The 14,287-nt window shown below is 36.8% G+C and overlaps 1 protein-coding gene across 1 annotated transcript in view; it reads left to right on the top strand.

Moving 5' to 3' along the window:
• Positions 1–14,287, top strand: part of LOC114049455 (pecanex-like protein 2) — a 369,169-nt gene that overhangs the window by 77,303 nt on the left and 277,579 nt on the right. The window contains exon 9 of the mRNA XM_027870706.1: positions 8,747–8,882. Within this exon, the coding sequence (XP_027726507.1) occupies positions 8,747–8,882 (136 nt within the window). The remainder of the gene's footprint in view (positions 1–8,746; positions 8,883–14,287) is intronic.

Raw genomic sequence — 14,287 nt, 5'->3', positions numbered from 1 at the left:
CAAAAATATTTCCATATTAGTCATGTTGTGAAAGAAAACATATACTGAAAAAAACCACCACAAAAAATTGAGAAAGTGAAAAATAGTATTCTTCAACCTGCATTCAGACTCTTGGTCAGTTCTTTCTCTGAATATGGATGGCATTTTTCATCATGAGTCCTTGGGAATTGTCTTGGATCATTGTATTGCTGAAAATAGTTAAGTCATTCACAGCTGATCATCATACAATATCACTATTATTATGTACAATGGCCTCCTTATTCTGTTCACTTCACTTTGCATCAATTTATGTAAATCTTTCCAGATTTTTCTGAAAGCATCCTGTTAATCATTTCTTATAGCAAAATAGTATTCCATTACAGTTATATATCACCACTTGTTCATCCATCCCCCAATTGATGGGTATCCCCTCAATTTCCAATTCTTTTTCACCCCAGATTGCTACTATAAATATTTTTGTATAAATAGGTTCTTTTCTCTCTTTTTTATTTCTTTTGAGATACAGACCTAGTACAGGTATTGCTGGGTCAAAGGGTATGCATAGTTCTATAGCTTTTGGGGCATTCTTCCAAATTGCTCCACATAATGGTTGAATCAGTTCACAATAGTGCATTAGTGTTCCAATTTTCTCATATTCTCTCCAACACTTACCATTTCCTTTTTTCTGTCATATTATCTAATCTGATAGGTGTGAGGTGGTACCTCAGGGTTGTTTTAATTTGCATTTCTCTAATCAATAGTGATTTAGAGGATTTTTAATATGACTACAGATAGTTTTGATTTTTTCATCTGAAAACTGCCTGTTTATATCTTTTGACCATATATCAATTGGGGAGTGATTTGTATTTTTGTAAATTTGACTCAGTTCTCTATATATTTGAGAAATAAGGCCTTTATTAAAGACACTTGCTGTGAAAAAAATTCCCTAGCTTTCTGCTTTCCATGTATCCTAGTTGCATTGGTTTTGTTTGTGCAAAACCTTTTTAATTAATATAATCCAGATTATCCACTTTATATCTTATAATGATCTCTAGCTCTTGTTTTGTCACAAATTATTCCCTTATCCATAGATCTGACATATAAATATTGCATGTTCACAAAATTTGCTTATGGTATCACCCTTTATGTCTAAGTCATGTACCCATTTTGATCTTATTTTGGTATATGGTATAAGATGCTGAATTGTACCTAGTTTCTACCATATTGTTTTCCATTTTTCCCAGCAGGTTTGTCAAATAGTGAGTTTTTGTTCCAAAATCCTAGGTCTTTGGGTTTGTGAAATACTAGATTACTATGGTCATCTACTACTGTTTATTGTGTATCTAATCTTTGCTGATTAATATAGAGTATCCCAGAAGTCTTAGTGCAGGCAGGCTTAAGTTTTATTGGCACTAAGTTTTAAGCTTTAAACTGAACTAAGACTTTTGAAGAACCATATAAGGATAAAAAAAAAAATCATGAGAGGCAGTTTGGCATAATGAATAGAGTTGTCCACAGGATCAGAATGACCTGTTTTCCAGTCCTACCTATGATACATATTGTTTGTGTAACTTTGGTGAAGTCACTTCACTTTTCAAAACCCAAGACAACTGTCTCTTGGGCTGTCAGTGGCAAAAAAAAAAATATTAATCTGCAGTAGTAAAGGGAATTTCCTTGCCAGAAATTCTCTACAAAAATGAGATCACAGGTCTCGTTCAAAAATAATATTAGTAATAGAAGTTACATATACCCTGAATTAGTAGAATAGCAGGAAGAGTCTTCTAAAATCTATATTTACATATTTGAATTTTAAATGTCTCACACAGGAAATAGTGGTTGCCTTTCAACCAGAGGTATACCTATCCTAATCTAATTTTCTATGTTAAAGAGAAAATCAAGTCATTTGTTTAAAGTCACACATTTAGGTGGTAGTTGTTGTTGTTCAGTCATGTCCAACTCTTCGTGACCCCCTTTGAGGTTTTCTTGGTAAAGATAATGGAGTGGTTTGCCATTTCCTTCTCCAGCTCTTTTTACAGATGAAATAACTGAGGCAAACAGGGTTAAGTGACTTGCTGAGAGTCACACAGTTAGTAAGTGTCTGAGGCCAGATTTGAATTCATGAAGATGAGTATTCCTGACTCTAGGCCTGGCACTCTATCCACTGTACAACCTAGCTGTCCTTTAGGTGATAGAGTTGATACTTAAACCCAAGTCACCTGATTTTCAGTGCACTCTCCATTACATCATTGTGTTTGTTAGCTAAGTGGTACAGTGGATAGAGTGTTGGCCCTGGAGTTAGGAAGACTTGAGTTTAATTCCAGCCTTAGATACTTTTTAGCTGAATGACCTTGGGCAAGTCACTTAACCTCTTTCTGCCTCAGTTTCCTCATCGGTAAAAATGGTGTTAATAATACCACTCATCTGCTAGTGTTGCTGTGAGAATCAAGTAACATGATATTAGTAAAATGTTTTGAAAACCTTAAAGTGCTATATAAATGCTAACTATTATGTAGGCAGAGCAATTCTTGATCAATTCTCAGGGCAGGGGTAGGGGGAGGGATGAATGAGATTAAAAGCCTCCTTTGTTGTTAGACACATCTATTAATAGAAATGTCTTCCTCATCTTGAACAAAAATCTGCCTCCTTGTAATATCCGACTATTGGTTCCCAATCTCTTATACACACCAGGTCCTTTAGCCTCACTTCCTGTAAATGTGACTACCCTTCTTTTGTCCCCTAATAGTCAGTGGATTATGTAGTTACTTGAGAGCAGTATATGCAAAACATTTATAGGAAGGAAACTCTTTTCTAGCCTCTTCCTCCTCTTGACCTTCTCTCTACCATATTTCCTGGACTGTGGTAGGAAAGTGTGTCGTATAAAACATCTTTTCCACATCTTACTACAATGGATTCTTAGTTTCCTTCAATTACCAGTAGAGGATGCTGTGTACCTTCCATATTTCTCACACATGCAGCATGTATTAATCGTTCAATTGTGTTCTATTTATAGCTACTTGTTAAAGCATAATTTAATTCAGGTTTTGATTCTATTGAAGTGCCACAATATTGTAGTTGTCAGTCACCTAGTGCCAGAATAATCCAGTGCCCCTCTAATAGTTTCCAACCAAACCTGAAACCAGGGAGAGCTCAGACCCCCATGACTCAGATATATTGCTCTGGGTAGAGTTTGATCTTACAGTTTTTCATAATTGCTCATTTCATGCTGATGCATGTTTCCGGAAAGGGATCACTAGGACTCAGGCCATGACCATAATATTCCCTTGCACAAATCTAGGTAGGTCAATAGATAGAGAGCTTTAAATTCAGAGTTAAATTCAGATGCAAATTCAAATCCAGCAAATCTTATGATAGACATTAACTAACTGTGTGATGGTGAGCAAGTCACTTAACTCTCTCAGCTTCAGGTTTTTCATCTATGTAATGGGGATAATAATAACAGCAATCTCTGAGAGTTATAGTGAGGATCAATGTGTGTGAAACACTTTGAAATATTAAAACACCATATCAATGTTATCATTATCATAGTCATTATTATTATACTCACTCAACTATCCCCCATTGGCCACTCCCCAAATGTATCACATCTGTGCAAATTCTCCACTGCATCTGTACTCATTTTTAGGTACGTACTCTTGTTCTAATGTCAGGTAACAAATACTCTGTTGCAGCTTCCAAGCTCTGACCTAACCCGCACCCACACTGACTTCCTCAAGCTCTAATTTCCCATAAGCTCACTCCCAGAATACCCTCTCACCTCACCATGCTCCCAGCTTTCAGAATAGCCTCTGAAACCACCAAGCAGTAGTCCTGAGACTACTTCCTAAAGCTTCTCAATGATTCCCATCCCTAAACTTCAGACACCCTCCTACCCACCCATCCAGTTATCCCTATGACAGGAGATGGAAGAAAATCTTCCATGAAGGGTTAAACTTTCATTCTCTTTCCCTCTCAGCCCATAGCATCCTCAGTTCCTGGCAGTAATTACTTTAGATTTTTCAGAATTTGTATTTGCATTGAAGTTGAACTCAGCTTCAACTGATTCTCCTCTCTAGCTGGTCTCCAGGGACTCTGGTTCATTTTCTCTTCCTTTCTGGCCAATCAAGAAAGTGGAGTTCTCTTGGGTTCTCTCTCTGTTTCTCTGTCTCTCTGTCTCTCTCTGTCTCTCTCTCTCTCTGTCTGTCTCTGTCTGTCTCTCTCTATACTTCTGTCTCTCTCTTGCTCTCTCTCTCTCATATTTTGCTTTTCCATTCTTTCATCCTTCTGTGCCTAGGTCAAGTGTCAAGTGGTAATCTTTTCAGAAGAGGGCCTTTTGTAAGACTTATTGTTAAAGTTCCTATTTTCATTATCTGGCAATCTTTTGCATTTTTATCTTGGTAATAAGCTATAAATTTTGCTCCAAAATCCATGTTTTTTTTTTTAACCATTAAACATTCCTCCTTCAAGTAATGTTATGCCTCCATTTAGTGTGGTTCAGTTCCTCCAAATCCTCTACCAAATTTGAGCCCAGAAGATATAGAGAAGAGTTTTGTTGTTATTGTTTATATCCAACTCTCCATGACCCCATTTAGGGTTTTCTTAGCAAGGATATGGGATGGTTTGCCATTTCCCTCTTCAGCTCACTTTATAGATGAGGAAACTGAGGCAAACAGGGTTAAGTGACTTGCCCATGGTCATATAGCTGGTAAGTGTCTGAGGCTAGATTTCACCTCAGGAAGATGAGTCTTCCTGACTGCAGGCCCAGTACTCTATCCACTGGGCCATTTAGTTGCCAGTAGAGAAGAGTGCCAGCCCTCAGCAGATTTGGATGTGGCAGGCTTAGTAATAGGAAGCTCTGGTTGTTTTGACAACAGTCACTTATCTAAACAGAGGCAAGATAAGAGTCCAACACTTTAAACACCCAGAGTCTACCATAGAGCACTTGCAGTTCATGATCATATCTTTGGGAAGGGGACTAGATCTGTGATTTCATTGAGATAGAGAACCCCTAGGTAGATGAACTCCCTCTAGAAGGGTCAGTCATCACTTCCTCTGCAATTTATTTTCTTATAGAATTGCCTGTAGCACTGAAATGTCTAATGACTTATCCAGGGTCACACAGCCAGTATATTTCAGAGGCAGGGTGTGAATCCAAGTATTCTTTGATTTAAGGCTGACTTTCTATATACTATGCCACATTGCCTCTCTCAAATCAGTTGGTGGGATCTTATCTTATTTTGTGACCATTGCTTATCATTTCTTTTTTTTAAAAAAAAAAGCTTGCTGGCTACCATTTCAAAAATAGGAAATTCTTATTAGGAAACCTTTAAAATATAACATGATAAAAATGTGATAGACATGTGTGTGCATATATACATATATACAGTACATGTATATATATATATTATATATAGGCATCTCCTTGAAATGGATGGTGTGCATATGCATACAGAATATATTCAGATGTACTTCTACACATAATGCAGGTATATAGGGCATATACTATATGTTACAGGTCATTATATGTATATATTCTATGTGGAACACATATAAAATGAATGTGCATGGTAAATGTGGTCCATCTGTATATGCATGTATGCAGTAGATTCTGGTTCTAGGCTAGCATATCTGAAAGAATGGTGGTTGAAAACAGAAAGAGATAGAGATTTTGTTTATATCACTGTACTGACAGCATGCATTTGAAAGTAAAAGGAAAGGTACTGATTTTCTCTTTCTCAAATCAAATGAGGCTTTATTTATTTCTTAGACCCTCCTTTCTTATTCTCACTTCCACCAATATAACACCAAATCTGAGATGTGTCAAATTCCCATTGATTTTGCTCTGCCAATATATAAATGACCTGAGGGAATTTAGCAACTGCCCAGGTACAGAGCTTGACTCCTTTGTATGTCCTCTGTCAGTATTACCTGTGCCCTTTCTTTCCTGCCTTCTTCACTTTCACTGTTTTGTGTTCTTTTTATACTCTTTGTTCCTGAATGCTGCTAGAGCTAATAGGGAAAACAGTTGTATATCCAAGTCAAAGAGGCCTCCCAGGTGCCTGTTATTATAAATTGCCCAGTGAGCTATAAAGGAATGCTCAGTACGTTCTCCTGTTATTGGTAATCAGTGGAGTAGGCATGTTAGGAGGCTGGCCCTTGGTATTAACTTTGTGATACAATTTGGACAGATAATGAGTTTGTGTGTGTGGAGAAAGGAAGTCGAATATTTGTGTGAATGCTAGAAGGAGAGAGACTGATTAGAGTGATGTAGTATGGTAGCTGAAAGAATGTGGATCAAGGATTTTGTTAATTGGAGTTACTTGGGTACAGAGCACTGAGCAGTTTGAGGACATGTTTTAAGTACAGATCTTCTAAAACCTGGGGTCATTTTTAGATGTGGATCCCAGAGGATTTTAATTGCTTTTGAAGATAAAAAACCTTAATCCTCAGACTCTTCTCACTCCAAGGCAGAAAGGCAGAAAAAAAGTCACAGATATTTAGTAACAGAGAGCATACAAATAAGTCAAGCTCTGTATCTAATCAATTGCCTCGTTTACATATTGTCAGAGCAAAATCAATAGAAGTTTGATACATCTCAGATATGGTGCTTTACCCCTGAATGCATGTCATCAGTACAGTAATATAAACAAACCTCATTTCTTTTCTACCTATGTCTCTATTTCAATCATAATCCTATGAGATATGCTTTCATTCTAACTTCCAAATCCAATGCATACATATATACACAGATATGCATCTACAGGGTATTCCGAAAGTCTTAGTGTAGTTTAAGTTTAGTAAAGCTTAATTATTAAATTATTATTATAAAATCACATCATTTATTTAATTATATTATTTGATTACTTAAATAGAATTATTATTTAATGATTATTAAATATTTAAGCTTATTAAAGCTTGAATTACACTAAGACTTTTGGGGTACTTCATATATAAATGTAAAGAAAACTTATTAGATATCAACATCTTATTAACAGAAAATATTCTGTTATGGACCACATTTAACATACTTTTTCATTTGTATTCATTCACTCTTAGGGAGTGAGGGAAGAGTCAGGATTATGGTGACATATAGAAGCTGGCAGCTACAGCCAGGTATGCCCAGTGAGCTTGAGTATGTGCTGGTACCTATTACTCCCTGGGGTGAGATTCCAGTTCTGAGGGCAGAGATGTTGGACACCCTACAGATGCTGGGTATCTGAATGACCCAGTTTTGTGACTGCACTTGGTAGGAATACCATTTGCTTTACATAGGCTGAGATAGATGCTTTCTTTTTTATCTACGTTTCCCTTCCCCTACTTCAACTTTGAGAACTACAATATCATTGAGACTGAAACCTACAAATTAATATCAAATATTCTAGGCCAGATTATCTTAAACCAGTGATTCAAGTTTATTTTTGGAATATAATGAAATACTTGTAGCTTATAAAAATGCAATAAAATTACTTTAATTGTAATAAAATATTAAAATAATTGTTTAATTACTGGGAAAAAACCCCAAATCATGCTAGCCCCTTCTGCCTCCATATTCACCATGTCAGCAATATTGGATCAGAAAGGCATTTTGCATGGCAGTGAGAATTCTGCTAAACTTCCAGCATCCTAGATCCCCAAGGGTAGGTTTTTATGCTCAGGTGACAAGGAATTCATATCAACAGTTCAAACCCTAGGCCTCTGGACCAACCAAATCCTAAGGACAATATTTGTGCTCCCTTTACAGGAAACCATCTCAGTCTATATAGAACAAAGATTCTTTCTACCACATTAGTAGCCTCCACATGGGAAAGAAAGTGCCCAGAGCAGCATAAGCCAATATGGAACCAGAATGTGTGAGAGGGTCCATGACAATTAGGGGAGAGCTGAGAATAGTGAAAAAGTAATTAAAGAAAACAGCCACTCTCCAGGTTCTTAGGGCTTTAACACCATTCCCAGTATGGATGACTTCTTTCTTTATACTTGTATCCCCACTGCTTATTAGAGTGTGTGACACATAATAGGTGCTAAATAAATGTGTGTTTATGATTGGTTGTTCAGAGGGATATAGAATTCAATCTATAGTAACTTAACTGTCTGATTTGGGAAAATTTGGTTTCAAGAGGAGAGGTTGGATGGAAAGATGTTATCACAGTTGCTGTGAAGGAAAATGGCAGTGTTTAAAACAGAGTATCATAAGGATTAGACAGCTTCCGCAAAGTAGGTACATTCCCAAGATTCCAACATTCCAACAAGATTCACAGTTCCAAGGAGATAACTTATGACTGTTGATGACTTTTTGCCTAGTTAAGTGTAAAAAGTTGAGGTTATCCCCTAGGCTACCAGACATTCAGTGGCCCTAAGAGTCAGTGCAACCTGTATGTCATGTAATAATTCTGTTTATAAGCAAGACTATTTCTTTGCTGGCTGAAACTGACTATTATCGTTTGCTGTGGAATGTCTTTTCCATAAGTATTATGGTCTGTCTGCTGCCAATCTTCAATCCAATTAAACAAGCACTTATTAAATTGCCTACTCTGTGAAAGAATCTGTTCTAAGTGCTAGGGTTACAAAGCAAAGATAATAAAAATAATAAAAAATAATCTATGCCCTCAAGGAGCTCATATTCACCAAGGGGGAGATTTTTGGGAATCATTCAGCTTACTTTCCTCTGTGTGTGTGTGTATGTGTGTGTGTTGCACATGTGTATGTGAACTAAAATAACTTCCAACATTTCCAAAACATTATTATTTTTTTCTGTTTTACCCATTTGTAGTGAAAGACACTTTAGCTCCTCCAGCACCACGACTTCTGCAAGTCAAGAACCATCTTCTGGGGAGCCAGCATTGAGTGCCCTCCAACAGCAGCTTTTACTCATGGTGGCTCGGAGGACCCAGTCGGAAACCCCACGGGTACACTGTAATATCACTGCTCCTAATATTTCAGTAGGTCATATTCTCTAACTATGGGATTATGGTGGTGTTTCTTGAAAAGCTAGTCAAAGTGGATCCTATCCCACTAATCAATGGTAGAAACTACATTGCATTTCTGTGATGTTTTCCCACTGTAGTTCAGTAGAGGGCACTCCACTTACATATGGTGAGAAGAAAGAACTATGTTTAGAGCTTCCCAAATTAATTTGCCTATGGAAAACTTTCAGATTTGAAATAGATTGATGGAACCCATAAAGGTTGATCTGGGGTCGTAAGACATGAAATATACTCAGGGCAGGAAATTCCAGTTATTTTCATACTAAAAAGTTGTTGTATATCATAAACACTTTAGATATAATTCTATATTTAATAGAGGGGAAATAGAAATATTGAAAATTTTTCATTTACCTCCTCTTCATATTATCTAATACAACTGGACTCTATAGAGCACAATTTGAGAAATAGGGGTTTAGGTTTTATATATGTGCTTTGGTTGTTGCTGTGAATACTATTACCAGTAACCTTGTTCTATATCCATTAACATAAAATATCCTCATATTTATTATTGGTTCCTTAAATGTAACCATTTTGCAGCAACCCAGTTAACCTAGATCAACCAGTGTCAACCCTGCCTTTCTCCTCTACAGTGATTTTTTCTTTCTATTCTTTCTTTTTTTTCTCTTAGATATAGACAAGATATATTGGAGATCATCTTAGAGGGAAGGAACTAACATTAAAAGAGAATGAGAAAGATTTCTCGTGGAAGGTGGGATTTGAGCTGGGACTTGAGGGAAGCCAAGAGATTGATATGAGGAGGGAGAGAATTCCAGGCATGGACAACAAATAGTGAAAATGCTTGGAGTTAAGAGATGGAGTATATTGTTGGAAGAATAGCAAGGATATTAATGTGACTAGGTCAGAGAGTACACAGGGCAAGGATGTGGGTAGGGAGGAGTAACATATAGGAAGTTTGGAAAGGTAGGACAGGGCCAGGTTATGAAGGGCATTGAATGTCAGAGGATTTTATATTTGATCCTGCAGGTGATAGGAAGCTACTGAAGTTTATTGCCTAGAAGGTGACATGATCAGAAATGTGCTTTAGGTAGATCAATCTGACAGGTAAGTTGAGAATGAACTAGAGTGGGGAGAGACTTAAGGCAGGGAGACGAATCAGCAGTTCATTGCAATAATCCTGATGTAAGGTGTTGAGAGCCTGCAATAGGGTATTTGCAGTGTCAGAGGAGAGAAATGCACATGTATGAAAGATATTAAGAAGGTACAAATGACAGGGTTTGAGCACTGATTGGGTATGGGGGGAGTGAGAGGGAGTGAAGAGTTAAGGATGACCCATATGTTGTGAGTCTGGATGACTGAGACAATGGTTGTGCCTTTGATAGAGGGAAAACAAATTTTATCAAAAATGAAAAGGGAGAATCTTTGGGTCAAATGATAGGAGTGTTTCAGTCACTTTATTTGAATGATTTCAAGTTCCTTTCCAAAATTGTTGTATTAATTCACAGCTCCACCAACAATGCTTTTGGAATATCTGTCTTTCCACACACCTTTGATATCGATAATTCCCATATTTTGTTACCTTTGCCAATTTTCTAAGTGTGAGGTGAAACCTTCTCCTTAAGGATAACCCTTCTGTAATTTCCATTGGAAATAACTTGGTCCTGCATCATCATTATAAACTTTTCCATTTCGACAAACAAATCCGATGACTCGGTCATTTGTTCAATACATTGTTGCCTGAGTTCATGAGAATGTCACCTGTGGAGGGGAACCTTTGAAATCTACTCTTAGACCTGTGCCATTTCATAGGCTCCATCCAGTTATATTTGACAAATCCAATAGCACACACCTACTATCAGTCTTTACTACTGCTTCATGAAATGGTATATACTTGATCTAAAAGTATTACGAGTTTTATTTATCATATACTTTCAGAATGTCTCTTAACTCTCTCCCTCCTTTTTGGCAAGAAAGTGTTAATCTTTCCATAGCTACCTTAGGGTAACATACCCTTCTCCTCTTCATTAATATTGTATGAATTTTTACTAGGATACTTTCCAAATCTGTCGTAGTACTCAGTGTAGTTGCTAAAGTATAAATTAAGACTTGTATTGTATAAGTTTTACTTGCTTTAAATGTGTTCTTCCCATTCATCTTTGACTTGAGGATGCCAGTTTGTCTTTTTATGTATTCAGTAATAGTCTTTCCTTGATATCTTTTTGATCAATGTGTTAGGCTTGGAGGGGATCAAATTATGTATATGTATTACCTTCATTCGATAATTCAATGTGCTTTCCAGATTCAAGTTTGCAGCCTTCGATCTCTGTATTTCTTTAGGAATTTTATAATTTTTGGAATCTAAAATGCATTTATATGTTATTGGAGAAAGATTCCATAAGGTGTTTTTCAGGGGAGCCATATAGCTTGATGTAACCCTTGAAAATCAAATGATTAATAAGACATTGTAGTTTGATTCATCATCATTGTTATTATTATCATTATTTCTTTCTCTTCTGACCTGGAATTTCATTGGCATGTGGAATTCCCATTCTCAAAACTTCCCCCAACCCAATACAGAATGGAAAATTTGACTGTAATTTGTAGTCCATGACACTGAGAGATTAAATGGCTTGCCCAGGATCACACAATCACCATGGATGAGAGGCAAGTCTTGAACCCAGATCTTCCTGACTTTAAGATCAGTTCTATATCACCCTTGTCATATCGCCTTTCATTATTTTCATTATCATTATTGTTCAGCCCAGATTTTTGTTATCTATACCTATAGCTTTCTTCTCTTACTTCTTGTGAAATCATCTTTCCTTTATCTGAGAAATCTATCTTATCAGTACTATTAAAAACATGTCATGATATCTCCATCACTAACACACGGGCCTACAAGCACATGTTTATCAGCTTGTAACCATACTTCTATTATATTTTCATTTTTTCATGGTGTATGAAGTCTCCTTCAGCATTTGAAGATTTTTTGCTAGGCTCTTTGGGAAAGGACTTACTACAAAAACCACAAACCATTAGAAAATAACATTTCTACTGATATGATTGAGGCAACAGAGTGGGGCAATAGCCAGAGTGCTGGACCTGAAGTCAAAAAGACCTGAGTTCAAATCTATTCTAAGACATTTACTAGCTACTAGCTGTAGGACCCTGGGCTCTAAGTCACTTAACCTCTGTTTGTCTGTTTTCCCAACTGAAAACTGGGCATAATAATAGTACTTACTTCCTGGAGTTGTTGTGAGGATCCAATGAAATAATATTTGTAAAGTGCTTAGCTCAGTGTTTGAAACATAATAGGTGCTTAATAAATGCTTGTTCCCTTCCCCTATGATCAATTACTCCTTAATGTTTGACTTTGAACAGAATTCATTTATCAAGCAATGGTTTAAAAAATATGTCTTTAATATTTTAACACTGAAAACTCCATACAGTCTCTGAATGATAGATCAACTTTTTCATGGAACCTCTTATGTAACAATATTTCTTATTATGCATAACACCACAGCAAAGTAAAATTGGAGGTTGAAAAAATGGTTTAAAAAAAACACATAGAGTAGTCCTCTTTGCTCAGTAAAACTGAACTCTCCTCAATTAAACCTATTATTTTGAAAATTATTTTTCACTTAATGTAACAGAAAAGGGGATAGAACATTGTAAATAAGGTGAATTTTAGAGTGTGGAAGTGGATTTTTTGGTATTCTTTCTTAGAGTTTTCTTCCCAGGATCCATAGCCATAACAATCTCTATTTCCCGGGTGTTAGATATGAGTTCTCACGATGATAGTTCAGAACAGTTTCTACTGTGCAGTTACAGTAGATATAGGGGTGAAGTGATGTAAAATTGTGAGGCTATTGCTGGCAATATACCCTCTTTGTCTGTTGCCCTATAAAGCAAGTGGGCACTGGTCAGTGACTGGGGACCCCCTTAGGGGTGAATGTGCAGGCTGGAATGCTGTGCGTACCTTGATCGGCCCCCATCAAGGATTGGGAGGGGGAATCTGTGTGTTTGCCTCAACCGGCCCCCATTGAAGCTTGAGGGGATTTAGGGGAGTGCACAAGTTGTGCTGGTCTCGATTGACCCCGTCGAGAGGAGGGGTAGTTGCCTCCCCTTCATGGCCCCTGCAACAAGGGTTGTTAGGGAATGCTGTAGGAGTTGGTGCTCCTGTTATCAGCAAACTCCCTTTGACGAGACTAGACTAGAATAAAGTAAGGTTATTTAACCCCTTATTATGACTCCATTCCCATCTTCCTGTCTGACCAGATCAAAAACGAACCTGCCAGTGAGAGAGGTGCTAGAAGCTCTCCTGTGTCTCTTTCTTAAGAAATGGCCTAGTCAGTGTGTTTACTTGTCCAACAAACATTCAAGTTTCATATGAGTGTGTGTATAAACTTGTACTTTGTAAACAACATATACATGAGTAATATCTTTCAAAATTCTAGGATAATCAAAATTTCTAATCACCAAAAGTGTCTGCAATGGAAAAAAGTGAAGAAAGTCAACTGTTACTTCTTCTGCTTAAATCCTAGGGGACATAATTTGCTGGCCCCTGCCAGAAGAGAAGTTGTGTTCACCATCACAAAGCTGTTCAGAGGATAGAATATGCTCAGATATTAGTTCTCTGAATAATTTTTTTATCTTTTTTCACTTTGTTCAGCCATTTAATACTGTCTCTCATTTTGAAATAGCAAAGCCATCCTTCTGAAAATACATACATCTCAGTTAACAATATTTGCTCATAAAAACATTTTGTCTTTTCAGTGAATACTGGGTCATTGATAGGAAATCTTCAGTTCTTTTAATTGGGAACTACTCAAATAACATAATTCAGCTGGCCTGATTTATGGAGAGATTCATCATTTGGCTCTGATCTCTATTTGGATGATTTAAGAATCTACAAAGTAATAAAGCAGCTGCCCTTTCAGAATTCTTTTATCATTTAGGGCAGATAAATCAATCAACAAATATTATTCAGCACCCAGTGTCTATCACTGGGGATAGAAAAACAAAAATGAAACAGTTTTTGTCTTAAGGAGCTCACTTCTATCAAAGGAGACAATATCTGCGCATGTGAGCATATGCAAAATAAATCCTTAAGATATTTTTTTCAGAGTGAGGCATTAATAGCTGGGGAAGACCTCATGCAAGAGACACTATTGGAGTTGAGATTTGAGGGAAGTTAGAGTCATGTGCAATGTTCATTTTCTCATTGAAGGTTTAGCACTATTATTTTATGATTCCTCCCTTATCCTTTCATTGGAGGAAATTTAGCATCAATATCAGGATATGGTTTTTGATGACATACTACTCACTGCCTATATGTGCTCACTTTGTAGCTTGGTATATCACTGTAG

Source organism: Vombatus ursinus, unplaced genomic scaffold (assembly GCF_900497805.2).
Source record: "Vombatus ursinus unplaced genomic scaffold, bare-nosed wombat genome assembly UNPS02014798.1, whole genome shotgun sequence".
NCBI lineage: Eukaryota > Metazoa > Chordata > Mammalia > Diprotodontia > Vombatidae > Vombatus > Vombatus ursinus.
The sequence above is the reverse complement of the archived record's forward strand: the minus strand, read 5'-3'. Positions and strand labels throughout refer to the sequence as shown.